The sequence below is a fragment of the Protopterus annectens genome, chromosome 15.part0 (assembly GCF_019279795.1).
Source record: "Protopterus annectens isolate FY-2018-M chromosome 15.part0, PAN1.0, whole genome shotgun sequence".
Classification (NCBI taxonomy): Eukaryota; Metazoa; Chordata; order Ceratodontiformes; family Protopteridae; genus Protopterus; species Protopterus annectens.
The window spans coordinates 259,150,014-259,171,487 of record NC_056749.1 but is presented as its reverse complement, the minus strand read 5'-3'; the positions used below and the strand labels follow the sequence as shown (position 1 = coordinate 259,171,487).

The following is a 21,474-nucleotide window of genomic DNA, read 5'->3' as shown; positions in this document are numbered from 1 at the left end:
GTGTGAAAGTGGAACCTGTATAGCCTCTGTCTATAATGTCCAGAATCCATTTGTCTTTTGTAACAATATGCCAATTTTTTGAGAATAATGTCAGTTTTCCGCCCAAAGGTGCTGCCATTAAAGCTTTGCTTGGCAGGTGTAGGGGGAAGTCATTGTGTCTGTTTTCTAAAAGACTGTGATCTATCTTCTCCACCTCTTGGGGTAGGTGCTTGCCACTGTCTGGCTCTGAAAGATCCTTGAAGTTGCCCTCTACCCACTTGGGTGCCTGTACCTGCCCCTTTGAGGTCTGTCCGTGGCTGGAAAGGACCAATTTTTTGAAGGCCAATTTCTGCTGAAACGTGGAGGCTGTACCTGCAGGAAATCTTTCACTGTTTGCATTGATTTCGCTTTTTCCTCCATTTTCTTTAGCACCTCCTCAGCTTTAACACCAAAACAATAGATCTTTTTGAAGAGGTGCATCTAATAATTTAGCTTTGACATGATCTGGTAAGGTTTGCTCTATGAGCCAAGCATGCCTATGTATAACAGACCCCGTAACAGCAGCTCTACATGAGGCCTCTAAAGCATCAAAACCACACTGCAAGGTATGTTTACCCACTTGCTCTGCACCATGCAACAAATCCTGTAACTCTTTTAAATCTGGTTGTTCTGGTTGTGTCATCTTGCTTTTCAGCTGAGATATCAAAAACTGTTGATACTTTAACATATGGAACTGACAGTTTAATGCCCTCATGGTTAAAGTGGCCGAGGTGTACACCTTTTTCGCCCACCTTTCTAAAGCTCTGGAATCTCTCTCTGAAGGGAATGGGTTTTTAGCAGTATAGGCCTTAATTCCCTTGGGACCCTGTGAAATTGTTGCTGGGTCAGCAATATGGCTTTTATATAGGAACTGGCGAGAATCAGGAACCCGGTAATACCTGTCTGGTTTAACAGGAGCTGGAGGCAAAGAATCTGGATTAAGGCTGGCTTCTGTGTACACATCATCCAATATATCTAAAACAGGAGGGATAGCCAGAGGCCTATGCTGGGGGAGCAGAAGAAATTCCCTGAGCCTTTTCTTGGAATCTGAGTAATCTTGGCCTTCCCAGTGAAAGTGTTCCCTCAATGTATACAGGGTTTCCCCAAAAGAGAAGTCATCAGGGGGGGAGACCGAGGGAATATACTCCTCTGCATCAGAGTCTTCGAATGAAGAATAGGCATAATCCTGGTCCTCAGATAGTTCTGAGGTAATAGAAGCTTGATCTGAGGAAGGGTAGTCTTCCTCTAATCTGGGCCTTTTGTCGGGGGGGGGGGGTTGAGAACCCCTGATAAGAGTAATCAAATCCTCAGCCATTTTAAGCATCTGTTTTTCAGGCATGGTGCCTTGAGAGGGGGTCTGAGGAACCTGTTTTTTTGGTTTTCATGGCTGCTTTAGATTTAGTGAAGGCTTTAATACAGAAGGAGGAAGGCCCGAAGACCCCTTGAGAAATGGCAGGCCTGTCTAAATTCTGAGTTTCCCCGCCAGGTGTGGCGTCGGGATCTGTAGTAGAAATGGGGGCTGAGGAGCCTGCGACCTCAGGTACTGAAGACACCGGTAATGCATTGTCATCGGTACTCAGGGGCTGCATAGGCGCCTCGCTTAGTACCGGAGAACCGGTAGTCGGCCTTAGTGTGGTTTCAGTAGGTGGTGCGGACCTCGTATGTCGGTCCTTATCTTTGCGTTTTTTTGCTCAAAACTGGAGTTGGAGTATCCGACAACATAATATAATTACATTTTTTGCCAAAAAAGTGAAGGACGAACTACGCCAGACGCTTAATAGTGCGCTTATTGAATCTAGCACAAAAACGGCAGGCCGAGACGTTGTGGTCTGGGCCTAAGCAAGGTATACAGAAAGAGTGGAAATCCTTATGCGGTATCTGCTTCCCACATGAAATGCAATTAACTTTGTCTGACATCGGTCTAAGGCAAGAATAGTTTCCCCAACGGGGTACTTGGCTTTCAAGACAACTTCGGCGGAAATACTTTCGTAAATCTCAGGAGCTGGCTGACCGGCACTTGCGAACTGCTTCTGCTTCGGGCACCGCGTGGCAAGTAAGACTGGAGAAAATGGCGTCGGCTGCCTCTTTTATACCCCTGCCGCACTGACGTCAGGGAGGAAGCGACGACAACCGACGTCGGACCTAGACTTTGGAATTCGGCGGACCGAGGACCCGCCTGACGGCAGGATAACCCATCTGTTATGATTGCAGCTGTATGCACGATGAACATTAAGTAGATTTTTGTCTCTGGCTTCAGCAACAGTATGAGTAAAGGACAGAATGGCAGTGGATGTACTATGATGGGGTCTGAATCCATGTTAAGTAGAGCTTTGGAGGTTTTCATCTATTAGGTATTTAAGTGGCTGTTCGTGTAAGCATTTTTCAAGGAGTTTAGATAGTGGAGAGAAGATGGCAATAGGTTTGTACTTGGATAGTTCATTCCTATTGCCTCCTTTGTGTAATGGAATGGGGTAAAGATTTCCATATGTCTGGGACGGTGGATTCTACAGATCTATCAAATCAAAATGGAAACAAGGTAGGCTACTGAGTGAGCAGCAAATTTAAGAAGAGGGGAGGAAGGCTGTCAAGAGCAGGGGAAGCATGGTTTTAATTTAAGAAGAGATTTTTTTGTAAGAAGTCAGGATGGGGTTTAGTGTGAAAAAGGTATTACTGTTAGTACTGGGAGTGACGTGTGAGATTATGACTTTGACCATTTTGGGTTAGTTTGCAAATAGATTCAATGAAACAAGACTTGAGTGGCAATTTCGAGGGGAGTTTCGTATATACATTTTATAGGGGGGGGGTCAAAATGGTGGGAAGATACACCAACTTCAAAAGAATAAATTAACGGACAATAAGGAAAGTACACAGCTCTTTTGGCATAGAGTGAAAGCACAGACTAGGATTCAGCAGACTCAGTATAAATTAGCAGCTCAGGCAACTAATGGATGGGTGTTTCCATCACAGGGTGGGCGAGTGGTCCTATGGGCATCACCAGTGCCAATCCCTACTGAAGACTAGGGATGGTGCATTGACAAAATATGCACAGAAGAGGGGTAAAGAACCATTAGGTTTGAAAGGGAGGGAGGATTAGTGGGCAGCTCATTACTACCTCCCATGGATGGATACAAAGACATGCCGAGCCCCAAGGTGCCAAAGGCCTATAATCACAAGAGGGTGTGTGTGTGTGTGTGGGGGGGGCAATGATTCAGTTGGGAGACCTGGGGTAGATTATGTACTGGGGTGCCATGCCAGTGCTAATAAAGAAAGGGAGGAAGAACAAAAGAAAAATAACTAAGAAAAGTGCACTTAAAAATGCTAGGAAGGGGGATATCCAAAGGATATTCTAAGCAACAGGAAGCTATGAAAAGTTTTAGACAAAAGGACTTGGGTTAGGAAGTGATCTGTGGACTCGGAGCCAACAGGCAGCAAATGAGATATGAGGTATTGTAGGGATGGAAGGGGATTATGGGTAGGAGAGGAGCCTGAACCCTGGATCTGAGCATCTAAAAATAGGCACCAATGTTAGATCCTATCAGATCTGATAACCAATATACTGAATTAGATAAAAAAAAACACTGGTTCAAGTCATGGTGTGTGCACTTAACAAGCCCAGGTGTTAACAAAATTGGCATTACACTTGTATTATTCTTTTGTAATACTTGCTGCAGCTCCATTAATGAACAAAGCTGATGTCAAAAACATGAACCAACAACAAACTGTTTTTCTGAGTGTTGCATCTACTATTTTGAGAAACAGATGATGAATGTCCAAGTTACATGCCTGTGATGTACTGGGTGTTTGCAAACATCTTAACTGCAGAAATACAAAGAACCAAGACTATAAATACATAAAAATGTACATCAGTTCTACTACACTCGTCAATTAAGTCATATCATGTATTCACACTAGAACATATACAATTCTTAAAAAAAAAAAAAAAAAAAAACGAAATACCTGCTAAACTGTTTCTACTTTGAACCTAGCTCATGCCAAACTCTGCTGAATCATTATGAGACTACACAGAAATAAAGGGAATCTGTAGGAACAATGCATACAAAACAGTTCAAAAGGAATGAAGTCTGAAAAATGACATTATCAAAACTTGTAAGAGTTGGAAAAACACTCCTGAAAATCCAAGAAAAAAAGACTGCCCTGGACTTTGACAAGTATTTAAGAATCTATACTGTGCATTGTTCTTAATGACTGGAAACCAGATAGATTATGCTGGGTTAGTTGCAAAGGATACATAAACTTACAAATTTGCAACTGATGAAAACGTCAATCACTTTCACTGGATATCAGACCTTTAACAGTTGACTGACCCAGAGTTGTCCCACTTGCTTAATTTATTCTAACTGAATCTCAGCTCTCTTGTAAGCTGATTCCTGTTACACAGATAACATGTAAGAAATGGAGGGAAAAATATCTACTTACAACTTTCAAAGACATCATCACTACTGGAGCTTGTGTTGTGAACTTGAGTACTATGGAAAGAAAAAAAAATGCATTACAAACTGGTTTCTTACGAAGTTCTGCTGAGGCAGTAAACAGAAGCATAGAGCAGCTACAAAAATATGTTACCTATAAAATACAGTTGTAGTCAATTAAGCAGATAAACAGGAATCAAAATTGAGTGTCCTTAAATATCTGCAATACAGAAACTCCAAAGGCAATAAGTTTAAAAAAAAAAAAAAAAAAAAAAAAAAAAAAAAAAAAAAAAAAAAAACAGTAAAAAACTTACCAGGTGAGAAACATTACAAAAGGATTTGAGTTTATGGTAATGCAATATAGAAGACCAGCAAAACAAAAGATACCCAAAATCTATTAAATGTAAAAAAAAGTTTGGAAATCATTGTTAAACTCCCGTGTTTAAAATGAAATTCAGAACTAATCTAGGGGAGGAAAACTGCATACTCTATGGGGACACTGAGAAAGAATGAAAAGAAAAACAACTAAAGGTGAAGGACAGTTGTTTAAGAACTCAACATAACCATAGATGTCCTTCACGTCTATGTTGCAGTATTCTTAACCTTAGGGAGCTGCTGACTGCAGCACCTGACATACGACCAGTATACCAAAGTCTTGAAAGCAGGGGTACTTGTGACGTTACATGCAAGAGCCATAAACGGACACTGGCTATATCTGTGATGTCTGCACGTACCCAATTCAGAAATGGCTGCCACATAGAGAGAGCCCCCAGGAATAGGAGGAGTAAAAGGTAGTATAACACCACTGCCAGGCACAAGTCAGTAGTCAGGGAAAGGACCCAGTTTATAATATGGTCAAAATAGGAGGGTAGGTGGGTGGGATTGAATACTGAAACATGGAAGAGAAGGACATCTATGGTTATGGTAAGTTCTTACACAACTATTTTATGCCCTTCTATTCTCATGCTGTAGCATTCTTAACCTTAGGGAGAGTACCAAAGCTCCCTAGGCAGTAATGTGGGGGGTAGGTAGGGGAGCAGAGTCTATGAGACCCTGATGAATAGACCTAGCAAACCCTGCTCTAGCCCTGGAGATGGAGTCCAATTTGTAATGCTTGGTGAAGGTATGTACAGAGGACCAAGTTGCTGCCTCCAGAAGAGAAGAGTAATCAATGCACTTGAAAAAGGCTGCTGAAGAGGAAGCAGCTCTGGTGGAATGGGCTTTGACAAATGAACTCGTTTTCCATGAAGATAACAGCAAAAGGCATTAGCCTTAGAAATCCAAGAGGCAACTGTCTATTTTGACATGGCCTTGCCTAAGGCCCTAGGATGAAAGGAGACAAATAGTTGATCAGACTGTCTGAAGGGTTTGTTCTTGTCCAAGTAGAATCTCAGTTGCCTATGAACATCCAAGGAAGGCAAAGTAATTTCTGAGTTCTGTGGCTGAGGGTAGAAGACAAGCAAGTTTATGGTCTGGTTTAATGATATTTCATTAACTACTCGGCAGGAAGGAAGGGTTAAGTTCTTAGAGAAATCCTATCCTTATGGAAAACAAGGTAGGGATGTGAAGTCATAAGGGCTTGGATCTGAGACCCTCCTGGCAGATGAGAGAGCCACTAACAAGACTGCTTTTCAAGCACTTAATTTGAGAGGAAGAGTGGGCTGGCTCAAAGGGAGCTAGTGTAAGTTTTTCCAGCACAAAGTTAAGATCCCAAAATGGGGGAATGGGCTTATGAGGAGGTCCAATTTGAAGGACCCCTTTCAGAAAGGGCTTGACATCTAACCTGGAAGCCAGAGGTGGAGTCAAGGGAAGCAAGGAGAAACAGCAGACAGATGCACTTTTACTGAAAAATAAATCAACCCTGAATGCAGTAACTCACAGGTAGGAAAGGACCACTGGAACAAAAGCTTGAGATGGGTCCCATTTACTCTTAAGGCACCAATGGGAGAAACTTTTCCATTTAAATAATTTCTCCTAGTACTTGGTTTTCTGGCGTCCTGCAGAACATTGAGTACATCCCTCTGCGTATAGGTGCCTGAAGGAGATCAGAACTTTATTACTCACACTGTCTGATAGACCTAGCAAATCCTGTTCTAGCCCTGGAGATGGAGTCCAATTTGCAATGCTTGGTGAAGGTATGTACAGAGGACTAAGTTGCTGCCTGCAGAAGATTGAGACTTAGAAGGTGGCGATGAATAAGATACCCCTTGTCTTGTGAGTGTAGATTGAAGCGGTGAGGTAACCAGTGGTGATTGCCCTGGGCTAGAAGGAAAAGTAGGGGAATACAATGCTGTCTTGGCTGGAAGAAAGTCACCAAAATGGATTTTTGGTTTGTCCTTCTGTATTTTCAGGAGGACTTTGTCAATCAAAGGAAATGGGGGGATGCATAAAGGAACATTCCCTCCCATAAAAAAGCATCCACCTTCCAGGTTTGTGGATGGGAAAGCCGTGTGCAAAAGGGGGGCATCTGTCTGTTCTGGGAAGAGGCACTACATATCTACCTCAGGAATACTCCACCTATGAACTAGATCCAGAAACACCTCCCTGTAAAGAATCCATTTTTGGGAGGGTGTTAAGGTCCTGCTCAGGGTGTCTGCCATCACATTGTTCTCCGATGGAATGTAATCTGCCCGCAAATGAATATGTAGTGTTGTTGCTAGGGACCAGATTTGAATTTCAAGACTACAAAGAGGGTAGGATCTTTTTCTTTCCTGTTTATGTACCACAGGACTGTCATGGTGTCTGTGATGACCTTCAATGTGCCTGTCAGAAGGATCTCTTGAAAGGCCTGTATTGCCAGGAAAAAGGCCCCTAACTCTTTCAGATTGATGTGGTACTTTCTTTCTTGAATGGTACACTCCCCCTGCACTTTGTGTTAGATGTTGGTACTGTGAAGGATATCCCCCCAACCTAGATCTAATGCATCTGTGTAAAGACGCTGTTTGGGTGGAGGAATCTGCAAGTGCATCCCTTGATTGAGGGTGATAGTGGAGATCCACCATGTAAGTTCACTTTTTAAGCAGGGAAGAAGAGAAAGATTTGTTTCCAAGGGATGGACGTGTTGGTTCCAAGAGTTTCTCAGTACCCACTGAAACTTCCTCATGTTCATCCTGGCTAGAGGGATCATGGGGACCAAGGAGGCTATAAATCCCAGGATTCTCAGGAATTCTCTGGCTGAGATTGTTAGTAGTGGTAGGAGGGAGAAGAAAAATTGGGTGAGAAATTCCATTTTCTGGGGAGGGACAACAACTAACATCAAGTCTGTCCTTATTCTGCACCCCAGGAAAACAAGATATTGTGAGGGAGTCATTTGAGACTTTAGGCAATTCACAGTGAAACCTAGATCCTGCAAACCAAGTCCAGGTGTTGAGACAGTGTGAGAGAATCTTGTAGGATCAGATCATCATCCAAGTAAGGATAAATGTGTACGCCCTGTAGTCTGCAATATGCAGTGACTGGGGCCACACACATGGTGAATCATCTTGGGGCTGTGGAGAGTGCAAAGGGCAAGGCAGAGAACTGAAAATGTGAGGAACTCACTGAGAAACGAAAATGAACAGGTATGTAATGGTATGCATCCTTCAGATCCAGGGAAGCCATGAAGGCTTGCTGAGGAATAAGGGGAAGAAGGTGCTGTAGTGTGAGCATTTTGAAGGTAGGCACCTTGAGGAAAAGACGGAAGTAGGATAGGATGAGAATGGGTCTCCAAGGACCATCCTTTCTTAGAACCAAGAACATTCTGGAATAAAACCCCTTGGCTAACTGATACTCTGGTAATTGTTCCATAGCGCCCTGAGAGAAGAGTTGGCTCAGGATAGTGAGAAAAAGTGGAAGCCGACTAGGTGGAGGTTGTGGAACTACTCCCTGGAATGGTGGAGATGCCCAACAAGACATGGTATCCTCTCACCATGATGGAGAGCAGCCATCTGTCTGTGGTAATATTCTGCCAGGAGGGTAGGGATAGGGTTAAGCATATGGAGAAGGGGGTGGAGGTGAGCAAGGAACCTCCTTAAGACAGAACCAGAAGCAGCTGATTTGGAAGAGGATTCAACAGCACCATAGCTGTACTTAATTGAGTGCCTTGTCACCTGGGATACCATGGACAGAAGGGTATTCAGCTGAGCCTTATCTGGTGTCAGGCATGTCAGACAGCATATTATAAGCCTTGGTTAGGGAATGCTGAACAAACTTGGTTATACGAGTCTAGTAAAGTGGTCTTATGGCCAAGGTGGAAGACGTCTACATCTTCCCCAACCTATCCATAAATGTACCATCTTTAGCAGTGGAAAAAAGGGAAGATGAAGGTAGCTGCCTTGAAGACTTGTCAGCTAAAACTGCAATAACAGCAGCATCTGCTGGCAAATTCTTGAAAAGATATTGCTCCTTTACAGTCACTTTATAAAACCTGTCTGGTCTCTTGTTAGCAGGAGGCTGTGACTCTGGGCTGTGGGAAGCAGCTAAGAAGGCATCCTGGAATGCTGGAAGTAAAGGCAGAACTACAGATGGTGTGGGCTGCTCCATCTGCAGGAGTTCAAAACATTTCTTCTTGGTCTCAGAAACATTGGAGACCTCCCACTTAAAATGCTGCCTAAACAGAGTAATAGTATCCCCAAAGGCAAAATCTTCTCCAGGGGAATCAGGAGTAACAAAATCCTTAGGGGATTCAATCTGAGAAGAACAGGACAATTTGAGACATTTGTGCTGTGTAAAATTTTTGTGTTGAAACTGACGGTCCTCTAGCAGTAATAGTGTTACACCAGAGTAGTCATCCTTCTTTCCCAAAACAAATGTATACCCTACCTCCTTTCTGTTGCACAATGCTTATATGTGGCACACAGTGCTGCCTCGTTGTACATCCCATTTCTCAACTTGCACCTTCTTCAGGTGTTGTACTGTACTGAATTAGATACTTAGATGATTTGTTGTGTGCTCTGGTACTACCATTCTGTCTGCACCGAGTGCTATGTTGGTATGAATGTTGGCAGTGTAATCTTACTATGTGCCATTAATTCTTATACCGACTGCATAGTGAGCTGCAGCTGACGGAGGTATTTTTGCATCATTTCTCTGCCTAATGTCCATCTTCCCATCCGTACATCAACTCGTATGCAGTACAGCTGACATTCTGTCCAGGTAACATGAAATAATTTGTTTCAATGTAGCGCTGTTTTTTAGACAGTTTAGTGAAGAATGTCAGAACTTCTGTTTTTAGAGAAGAATTTGGTATAGAGCAACAAATCTGGGCATCTTGTGTTCAGTCTGGGAAGGAGACTAGGATAGAAAAACAGTATGAAAAATAATTTGTGAAGTAACTGCATGGTTATGGAATGATATCTTTAGCTTTGTTGCACAGTAGATAGCTTCTTGGTTAATGGTAAGATTTCTATGAAAGATCAATTTAAGACAAGTTGATGCCTACAGAATCACCTACTGAGGATGCCTTATTTGTATAGATTTACTTAGCATTTGATTACTAGGGAATGTCCCACTGGAGACATGGCTCCTTTTCATCGGAGTTCCAGTGAAGAAATCTTCAGTTTCGAACAGAAAAATAAAAGAAATCCAATTATATTTCTTTGGTAGTGGTGCATTAAACAATATCTGGACTTGTTATACATAATTGTTTGCATTTTTCCAAAGTCTGTATAACAGTAGAGCAGATTGCATATAAAAGATGACAATGTAAATGCATGCCATATGAAAAGCAGTACTAATCTAAACACGAGCCTTATAAAAAGAGCAGATTTCGCCCAATATAACTGTGTATATTCTTTTTATATTGCTGGAGTGAGGACCTAGAAACATTTCAAAACATCCTCAGTAACTAAGAAAGATAACTATTGTGTGTGGCATGAGAGTGATCTTATTCTGGAGTAAAACTTTTTATAAAAAATTTCTAGAGTTAAGACAGAGTATAGCAAGGAGGCACTAACAAAGGCAACATTATAGTTAAATAATGTTGATAGCTGAAAATTTAGGGTGGTACCAAAGTTAAGTAAGCTTTTGTTTTCTGACCATTGATGGAGATTAGAATTCTTCCCAAAATGTTGCTTTAGCAGGATTATTCCTTTTTGAAGTGCCCTACACTTTCTGCAGTAATCCTTTTTTTTTCCTCCCTTTCATGTTTTTCTTTTTTGTGGCACCTGTTCAGTGCAACTTCTGCTTTGACTGCCTTATCTTATATTCTTTCATTTTGCTCTTCTTCTCCTTATCCTTATTGGTACCTTTACTGTTTTGTAGATGTCCTTCTATTCTCATGTTGCAGTATTCTTAACCTTGGGGAATTGCTGCCTGTGGCACCGGATATCCGGCCAGTATACCAAAGTATCGAAAGCAGAGGTACTGTTGCATGTAAGAGCCATACACTGACACCGGCTATATCTGTGATGTCTGAAATTATCCAATTCAGAACTTTTCTACCACAGTGTGTTTCAGACATCTGATCGCCAGCTCCAGTAGTCCAGCGTTTGTTTGACTTCAGCCATCTATTTTCGACCATCATTCCTGGCTGTCTGCATTGAAATAAGTGCCCTTGTGGGTTTTGTCTTCTTCCCTTACCTTTTTAGATGCATGCCAACTAGGAAGGGAAAGTGCGCTTGTGGAAGACAAATTCCACATAAGGACATGCACGATCAGTGTTTATTTTGTTTAGGGGGCAGGTCATGACAAAGTCCTGTGATATTTGCCAATCTTTTGTCCCCAAAATCCTTGGAAGCCGTCTGTCAGCTTTAAATCTCTATTTGGAGAATCTGTGTGGCCAATGTTTGGCGTCTGGGATGGAAGGTGGAGCGGGCACCTCCGACGAGCCACCAAGGAAGAAGGCAAAGAAAGTTAGGTCCAACATCCAAGCTGTGCCTCAGGTGTCCGGTGAGATTCTTGATGCGAGTGTCAGAACAGGATCACTCCAGACTTCGGATATTTCACTGTTACCGTGAACCGAAGTGGTAGCCCCCCGGTCAGCAGATATCCAGTGTACATCCGCTGAGGCTTTGGAACCACAGCTCATGGTGTTGGAGGGGTTTTCTACTGCCTTGCCATCCACTCCAATATCAGCACCCAGGCCTACTACTGCTCCTTCTACTTCCTTAAAAAGAAAACCAAGAAACACAGGGCTAAAGACCCTACTCCAACTTGGGAGACCTTTTCTCATTCTCTTTTCAAGGTATTTCAGGTACTCCAGACCCAGATTCCCCAGTCAGGCCAACCACTTGTTTCACAGGATAAAACATAGAAAGAGTCTTCCTCCTCAGATGAGTCTTTACCAAAATAATAAACTTCCCAAAACCCTTCTCCAATATACACAGCTCCATAACTTTGCAAAAAAACAAATCTTCAGAGACAAAAAATCCTACTACACTAAATTACAGTCCTAAATTACCTGTATGTGCACAGTGCAGGACAGTTGCTTTCTTGGTATAGAGTACAATAGGCTTTTGAAGCAGTCCAGTTTCTTCTGAATCACACATCCTCTCTACACTTTACAGGGGAATAGCCCAAGCTACTGCTCATGCCTCAGTCTCAAAAACTGAGATTACATCTGGAACTTTTCACAGTAAGAGCTGTGCAACTCACTACAGTTTCTCTCCAGCTCTATAATGCTCCCAATTTTAGTTCAACCAATAGCTCAAGCCTCCTATAAAATTAAAACGCCACTTTTTAAAATGTCTCCCCACTTTCACAATCCAGTTTACAGACTAAGCTGTGTAACCTTCCTGTTTTCACACACATGCTACTTGTGTAGTAAAGGTCTGCATCTGGGAGTGTAAATTTCCAGGGTCACCTAGGGAAGTTACAATACAGTACAAAGATTATAAGGGGTTACGTGCTTGGGCAAAATCTGGCAACTTCTAGTAGCCTACCATAGCCCAACACTAGAGCAACATTACAAAAACAAGAAGTCAGCATATCTGCAAATGAAGCATGCAAAAATTAGTGTTATAATTAAATATGTTTGAAAACTTTTACATCACAGTAATAAAAATTTACTTTCTAGCAAACAGCTTGCTGGACAACTGGCACACATGTAGGGCATCACCTACATTGGCAGCAGCCAAGATGCCTTTCAATTATAAATAGGTAAAAGTAATTTGCACCGAGGGTAAAATTATCTTTAATGAGATGGCCTTGCTTTATTGGTTGGGTCACCCTCATTCTTTATCCTAAACTATTTTTTTTCTTAGTTTACTAAGTCAAGAAAGTTACAGCAAACTCTAAGCAAACCTTCAGAGCATTTTCAAACTAACAGTACAAAATAAGTATTCTGTCTTGTTGAGAGCCATTTAAGACATCAGTTTAGTGAAGTACTGTTGCAGGACAGCTCACCCAATTTAGTGAAGTACTGTTGCAGGACAGCTCACCCAAGAATACATGTTTGAGTAGGACATCATTTTTGCAGCAGAATCTCCTGACATGGTTATTCGGTAACAGCAATTGAACACACACTCACTTTGTGCAATGGACACTGACAGGGCATACTTTTCCCCAACACAAAGACATATGTTTGCACCTCAGCCAGAGGCAGATAGCTCATATCAACTTCACCTTCAGTGATACAAATAACAAGGAAGAGCCTTTGGTAATGACAAAAAAAGTTAAGATTCTCAACTGCACTTCACTACCTTTAAGGACTAGGAAAACCTGCAGGTATAGACACAGAGAATGGACTTGTCCACCATTGTCCTCATCACCTCTTAACTGTTTAAGGGCCAAGCTTACTCATGGACGTAGGTGCAAGGAAGTCATTGTGCAACAGTAATCAAAGTTAAACATTTACTGTTATGGTTAGTTCTTACATAGCTGTACTACGTTCTATATATGGATCACTGTTGCAATACAAGTCTAGAAATGGAAGACCTCCTAAAAGTTTATCAAAAAATGGGGGGTGGTGCTTGTCTCCTAAATATGCAACAAAGTCTAGAAATGTATGATATTTGCTTGGAAGTGTTTAGATATTTTTATATCCCAAGTAACTGAAGAGAATTTTTCCTCAACTAGACCACCAATGCTGGAGGTAAGATGGGGAAGAAAGATGTAACTGGAACATATTTTCTGGGAGTGTATTGAGTTGGCAGACTTACAAGATGCCCTATAGACTGCTCTGTCAGAGATGCTGGAAGAACAAATCAGTGCAACTAAAGTATTTTTTTTTTGAGCTATGATACAGAATCAGAATTGCCTAGACATAGTAAGGCCTTGCCGAGCCTAATTAAGGTGACTGCCAAAAAAAAAGCAATTATTACAAAATGGAAATCAAAGTCTAAACCAGACCCAATAAAACAAATCCCCCAGGGTCCACTCGATTGGATCTTAGTCACCCATCCAAATAAAATTACCAACTCTGGCACCATCCCTGACTCTATTAGTGACCACCTCCCAGCATTTATTTACCATGCAACCACCTCCCATCCGCACCAACATCGATATATTCAGACCCGCAACCTTGGTAAATTTGACCCCAAAACCTTCTCCAACTATCGCAAACAAATGAATTGGAAAATTCTAAAAACCCTTCCACTTGATAAAGCCACATACCACTTTAATTCTACTTTCCTAGACACTTCAAATTCCCTAGCTCCACCAAGGACAAAAAAGAATAAAAACTATAGCTGCCCCTTGGCTAACCAAAGAAAAGTACAGTTTTGTACCTACCATAAATGTAGATGTCCGATAGGTATGCATCTGCAGTCCTAACATATGGGTTGTCCTGCCTCAGGCAGCCCTTCGGTCGGCCGGATTCCAAAGTCTGGGTCTGGCCTCGGCTGATGTCGCACTTCACCAGACATCATAGCTGCTGTTTATTGGGTATAAAGGCATCAGCTGACGCCATTTTCCTCAGTGTTTCTTGCCCCAGATGCCAGGTGCCCTCTAGGAAGGCTAAATTTGGATAAATGCAAATAATTCCAAACAGTAGAGAGCAAACAATATAAGAATATACATATATATATATATATATATATATATATATATATATATATATATATATATATATATATCACATACATATATACAAACAAATACACCATAATAGATTCCCCCAGCTAGCTTAGAGGGATAAATACCCTAGGAATACCACAGAGGGGAAGGAGGGTGGGTAATCCTGACTGCAGATGCATACCTATCGGACATCTACATTTATGGTAGGTACAAAACTGCACTACGTCCTTCAAGGATGTATCTGCAGTCCTAACATATGGGTAGAATACCATAGCCAAACTGGGGGAGGAGGCACTAAGATAAAGATGGTGTAGTTAAGATCCCTTGCAAAACAGCAGTTGCAAAACCTGCTCGGGATCTGGAATATAAGGGAAGATTATAATGCTTGGCAAATGTATGCACGGAGCTCCAAGTAGCAGCTTCTAAAATGTCTTTGGTAGCCACTCCTCGTAGGAAAGCTGTAGTGGTGGCTGTAGCTCTTGTGGAATGAGGTCTGATATTTTCAGGAGTTGTCTTTCCATGAAAAGAGTAGCAAAATCGAATGCAATTTCCTAACCATTTTGAGATTGTCTGTTTTGAAATTGCTTTTCCTTGCATTCCTGTTGCATATGCTACCAGAAGCTGGTCAGTTTTTCTGCTGGTCTTAGTTCTGTCCAGATAGTAGCGTAATTGTCTGTGCACATCCAAGGTATGTAGTAGTCTTTCCCCCCTGTTCTGTGGGTTGGGGAAGAATGTAGGTAAATGAATTGCTTGGTTCAATGATGCTCTGGAGACCACTTTTGGCATAAAGGTAGGGTTAGTTCTCAGAGAGACTCTATCCTGATGGAAGATAAGGAAGGGTTGTACTGCATTAATGCCTGTAACTCAGATACCCTTCTTGCGGAAGTGATTGCTAGCAGGCAAGCAGTTTTCCAAGACAAGAACTGTAATTCTGCTGTTGCTGCTGGTTCAAAAGGAGGAAGTGTTAACTTTTCCAGCACAAAGTTGAGATCCCATGTAGGTAAAGGTGGTTTCCTTGGAGGTTTTACATTTTTGATTCCTCTCAAGAACTGCCTGAGTAGAGGATGAGAGAAAACAGGAGGATCCATGTTGTATTCTGCTGAAGTTGCTGATGCATGAATCTTAATGGAGGAGTAAGACAGGCCATTGTGGAACAGTTCTGCTAAATATTCCAGGATGTGTGCTATGTTTGCCAATGAGACATTTTCTCCCTTTGCTGCACTCCAAATGAGGTATCTTTTCCACTTGGCTGAATAAGTCTTCCTTGTGGAAGGTCTGCGTGCCTCCAGGATAATGTCCTTAACCCTCTGGGATAAACCTGGGTTATTTTGTTTTATGCAATATTCCAAGCAGCTAGCTGCAGTGTTTTCAAGTTTGGATGTAGGATCTTGTAGTTGTCCTGTGTTAGAAGTAAGGGACATAGAGATAGAGGCCATGCGTGTGTCCGAGACATGCTTCTCAGTAGCGGGTACCAATGTTGCCTCGGCCAGTCTGGAGCTATCAGGATTATCCTTGGCTGATCCTCTCTGATCTTCAGTAGAACTTTGTACATCAAGGGAAGAGGTGGAAATGCATATGCTGTCAGGTTTTTCCAGCTGAAGGAAAGGGAGTCCATCCTCCAAGCAAGTGGGTGGTATGCTCTTGTGCAGAATTTCTTCAATTGGTGGTTGTGTGGGGTGGCGAACAGGTCTATCTCTGGTAGTCCCCATTTCTTTGTTATGGCTTTGAAGATATCTGGATGCAGCATCCATTCGTGAGCATCCGTGGTAGTTCTGCTTAAGGTGTCTGCTAGAGAATTTTCTTTTCCTGGTACAAATCTGGCCTGAAGTTGAATGTTGAGATTCAGGGCCACATTCCACAGGTCCATTGCCATCCGGCATAGAGGATATGAATGTGTACCTCCCTGTTTGTTGATGTACCACATGACTGTGGTATTGTCGGTCCTTATCAGCAGATGACCCCGTTGAAGGAGTGGTCTGAATGCCTGGATTGCATTTTTCACTGCCAGCATCTCCTTTAGATTTATGTGTAGATTCAACTGGTCTTGGGTCCATAGGCCTTGAATACACTTGTCCACCATGTGTGCCCCCCATCCTAGGTCTGAGGCGTCCGTGGTGATGGTCTGGCTTGGATGAGGTTTGTGGAAAGGCAAGCCTCTGTTGCACTGACAGGCCTGAGCCCACCACAGGAATTCTTGCTTCAGGCATGGAATTATTGGAATCTGGGCTTCTAGACTGTGCTTGTGTTGAGACCATACATTCCTTAGGTACCATTGTAGCTTTCTCATATGCAGCCTGGCATGTGGAACCAATATTATGCATGATGCCATGTAGCCCAGGGCTTGCAGGACTTTCCTTGCAGTAAGCTGAGTTTGTGTTGTTAATGTCATGAAGTAGGCTGGTAGTTGCTTTTGTTTTTCTTCTGTGAGAAAAGCCATCTGAGTTGATGTATCCAGTTCTGCACCCAAGAATGATATCCTTTGGGATGGTACTAGTCTTGACTTTTGCATGTTGACTGTGTATCCCAAAGCTTGCAACAGTTGTATGACATTTTCCAAATCTTTTGTTAATTTTGCCTTGTTGTCCGCTTGTATTAGGCAGTCGTCCAGGTATGGGTAAATTTGAATTCCCTGAAGCCTGCAATGAGCAATTACTGATGCCAGGCATTTCGTGAATACTCTGGGCGCAGTAGATAAGCCAAAAGGCAATGCTGAGAATTGATAATGCTCTGATCCTGCAAGAAATCTGAGGTGTCTTCTGCAATCTGGTCGTATAGGGACGTGCAGGTATGCCTCCTTGAGATCTAGAGTCACCAGCCAAGACACCTTGCCCAGCATGGGAAGAAGCTGCTGGAGGGTCAGCATTTTGAATTTTGGAACAATGAGGTATGTGTTCAGTGCGGACAAGTCTAGAATAGGTCTCCATTGATTTTCTTTTCTTGGTACAAGGAAAAGCCTGGAGTAAAATCCTTGGCCTTGTTCCATAGGTGGTACCTCTTCTATAGCTCTCATCCTTAGTAAGTTGATGATTGTCTTAGAGCGTCAGTTTTTTTTGCTTGGTGGTATGTTTGGCATTCCTCTCTTTTTTGGTGGAGTGTGGAAGTGAAACCTGTAGCCCTTGTCTATTGTTTGTAAAGTCCATTTGTCTCCTGTAATGTAATGCCAGTTGTCGGAGAATAAGGCTAGCTTTCCGCCCAAGGGTGCTTCCAGTTGTTCCCTGGTAGGCGGAACTAGAGCCAAGTCATTGTGTCTGCCCTGTGGAAATTGTTGTAGTTGAATCTGTGGCAGTATTTCTCTGGTTGGTAGGTTGCCACTGACGTCCCCTGTAGGCACCCCTAGATTGACCTCTGCCTCTGGGGCGTCTATTTCTGCCTCTCTGGGCTCTGGAGTTGTCTGGAAAGGACCAATTCTTCGAAGGCCAATTTCGGCTAAACCTCGGAGGTTGGACCTGTAAGAAATCCTTGACCGTTTGGACAGATTTTGCTTTTTCTTCCACCTTCTTTAGAACCTCATGTGCAGGGGAGCCAAACAAACTTTGTTTCTCCATGGGAGCATCTACAAGTTTTGACTTAACATGGTCTGGTAAGGATTGTTGTTTTAACCAGGCATGCCTTCGAATCACTGTTCCAGTCATAGCTGATCTAAAGGAAGCCTCCAGTGCATCATAGCCACATTTTAAGGAATGGTTACTGACCTGCTGAGAGTTATGTACCAAATCCTGAAGGGACTTGCGATCTAAAGGTTCAGGAGAAGACAGTTTTTTGTTTATCTGGTCTAACAAAAATTCCTGGTACTGAATCATGTGAAATTGACAGTTCAAGGCCCTGGCCGAAAGAGTAGCAGAAGTATAAACCTTTTTACCCCATCTCTCTAATGCTCTAGATTCCCTTTCAGAGGGAAGAGGGTTTTTGGCAGAGGCAGCTGCCACACCTTTAGGGCCCTGTGAAATGGTTTCAGGGTCTGCAACAGGAGCCTTATACAAATGGTAATGTGTGTCCGGGACCCTGTAATATCTGTCTGGTTTGGCAGGGGCCGGAGGAAGAGAATCAGGGGCAGTACAGGCATCATTATATGCATCATCAACAACTGTTAGTACTGGCGGAATGGCTAAAGGCCTATGCTGTGGTAAGTGTAAAAAGGTCCTAAGCCTTTTCCTTGAATCTGAAAAAAAGTGTTCCCTCATAGCATGCAAAGTTTCCCCAAAGGAAAATTCTTCAGGAGGAGAAGCAGAAGGAATGGAGTCTTCTGCATCAGAATCCTCATAAGGAGAATATGGGCCTTCGTGAGGGTCTGAAATGTCTGAGTCATCCGAGGAGTAATCTGTAGAGACAGGTTCCGGGAGTTCAGTCCTAGGCCTTTTGTCTGGAGGGGGCTGAGAGGCCCTGTCTGGGTGAGGTTGGGATCCCCTAATCAAAGAAATGTGATCCTCAGCCAGGCTGAGCATTTGGGAACTAGAGGTAGGCCTATGTGCAGGAGTTTTAGCAGGTAAGGCCTTAGAAGATTTAGCTGCTTTAGCCCTGGCAAAAGCCTTGATAGACATAGAAGCAGGGGGTCTAGCAGCCCCACGTGCAGGGGTAGATAGGTCTAAAGGGATAGTGTCTGACAAATCCTGGGTGCCTGCTTCTGTAGCAGTAAATTCAGTAGCAGATTCAGCCATGCTCTGTGAGGCCTCGGCTATCGGAGGCATGCTTTCGGCTGAAGAACCGGGGGATCGGTTTCAGCCGAAAGCGAGACACTCGCGGTTGGCCTAACCGTGGTTTCAGCCGAAACCACGGGCCGCGAGTGTCGGTCCTTTTCCTTGCGCTTTTTAGCTAATTGAGTGGTCGGAGTCTCCGACGGCATTTTGTATGCAAAAGCGGGACCAAAAAACTCCTCTGCAAACTCCGACCGACGTCTAAGTGTCCGTCGGTTGAAGGAAGCACAGGCTAGACAAGCTGATATGGCGTGGTCTGGGCCTAAGCAAGGAAGGCAGTAAGAGTGGAAATCCTTATGAGGTATTTGTTTCCCACAAGTTAAACAATTATTTACTTTGTCTGACATCGGCTGAGGCAAGAAAGAGTCCCCAACGGGGTACTTAGCTTTTTAGAAGTCTTCGGTAGTAGAAATCACTGGATCTGACCGACTGGCACTTGTGAACAGCTTCTGCTTCAGGCACCGCGCGGCAAGAAAGACTGAGGAAAATGGCGTCGGCTGATGCCTTTATACCCAATAAACAGCAGCTATGACATCGGGTGAAGTGCGACATCAGAAGAGGCCAGACCCAGACTTTGGAATCCGGCCGACCGAAGGGCTGCCTGAGGCAGGACAACCCATATGTTAGGACTGCAGATGCATCCTTGAAGGACATCCAAGCAAATTATGCAGAGACAAATCCTGGAAGCTTTACCAAAATAATAAACTTCCCAAAACCCTTCTCCAATATACACAGCTCCATAACTTTGCAAAAAAACAAATCTTCAAAGACAAAAAATCCTACTACACTAAATTACAGTCCAGCCATCCCAAAAACCCTAGGGTTTTTTGGAACTCTATAAACTCACTCCTCAACCCAGGCTCCAAAAATAACCCATGTCCAGCCCCAAGTAAATCTGACCTCGAATTAGCCTCACTATTCAACTCTTTCTTTAGACAGACAATATCCAACCTAAAACTTTTCCCAACAACGACCCATCTCTCCTACATTCCACCTCATGTAAGTCCCCCCAAAATTTCACCCCTCTGTTTGAGCTTAAACCTGTCTCCACAAACTACACAAGACTTCTATCCAAACTGAAACCCTGCTCCAATGCACCTGACAACATCTCCTTTTCTCAAATCTGTCGATGGTATAGGTCTCCCAATTAGTATCCTAATTAATAGATCTATAAAGGAATCCTATTGTCCCTAAACTCTGGTGTTCTGCCTTTATTCTTCCTCTCCATAAGGGAGGCAAAAACACTAACATTTCAAACTTCCGCTCTATTGCTCTTCTCTCTCCAGTCTCCAAAATTCTAGAAAAATGCATCCAGCTCCAACTTATGCCTTTTCAACTTCTTAACCCTACCCAACATGGCTTCCGACCAGGACATAACACCATAACAGCTCAACTCTCATTCTTAGAAACGTCAATCAAGCCCGAGATTCTGGGAACTTGGTATCCACAGTGCTCCTAGATCTCTCTGAAGCATTCAATACCGTTTCCCATAAGCACCTTCCAAGTCATCTATCAAACCTAAATCTCTCCCAAAACACACTTTCCTGGTTCTCAAGCTGTCAGATAGATAGGCTGTGAAATGGAAAAAAGGCGCCTCACCTTTCTTACCCACTCCTACCAGAGTACCACAGGGGTCCATTCTTGGACAAATGTTGTTTAATACCTATTAATAACTCACTCTGCTATTCCTAATGCCAAAGTCATCCAATATGCAGATGACTCCACACTTGTCTGCTCTGCCTCCTAAACTCTCTGAACTCCTATCTAAAACTCAGACTGCCTTCTCAACTACTGAGATCTAGATGTGCCAGAATCACCTTTCTCTCATTGCTAACAAATCTAAAATACTATTTAGTCCCTCAAAATTTTTCTCTGTTGATAAAAAAAAATCCTTCCAAGTCGTTCGCCAAAACTCCTCTCAGATCGAAGTTGTTCCCTTTGCCAAACTACTCGGTGTAAGTATAGACCAACACCTCAAGTTCAACCCTATATTCAGCAAAATATAAAGAAAACACACCAAAAACTAGGTATGCTATACAGGAAGAACCACTTCCTCTCTACTTCTACCAGGCATACTCTGGACTCCTCTTACCTCCTTCCCTCCCCTCTGTGTGGTGCCCTACTACTAACTAACCTATCCTCTTCTATCACTTCCAAACTTGAAAGCAGTTATAACAAAAATTCTAAATTTGCCACCAAATCCAAACATTCCATACATCACTGTGTTACCCTCCAATACCTCAACTGGTTAGAATTCACAAATTACCTGAACTTCCTCCAGCTCACTACAGCACATAGACTAATATTTAATCCAACCAAATGCCCAGCACTAACCAACATCCTTCCCTCATACACCCCAAACAGAACTCTCAGATCTGAACACCAAAACTTGATTACTATCC

General features: G+C 42.9%; 1 protein-coding gene across 1 annotated transcript in view; it reads right to left on the bottom strand.

Annotated features, from left to right (window-relative positions):
* LOC122789619 overlaps positions 1-21,474 on the bottom strand; it is a gene marked incomplete in the record, with an annotated part of 1,015,902 nt that overhangs the window by 805,636 nt on the left and 188,792 nt on the right. Inside the window, 1 exon segment of the mRNA XM_044057014.1 lies at positions 4,456-4,505. Within this exon segment, the coding sequence (XP_043912949.1) occupies positions 4,456-4,505 (50 nt within the window).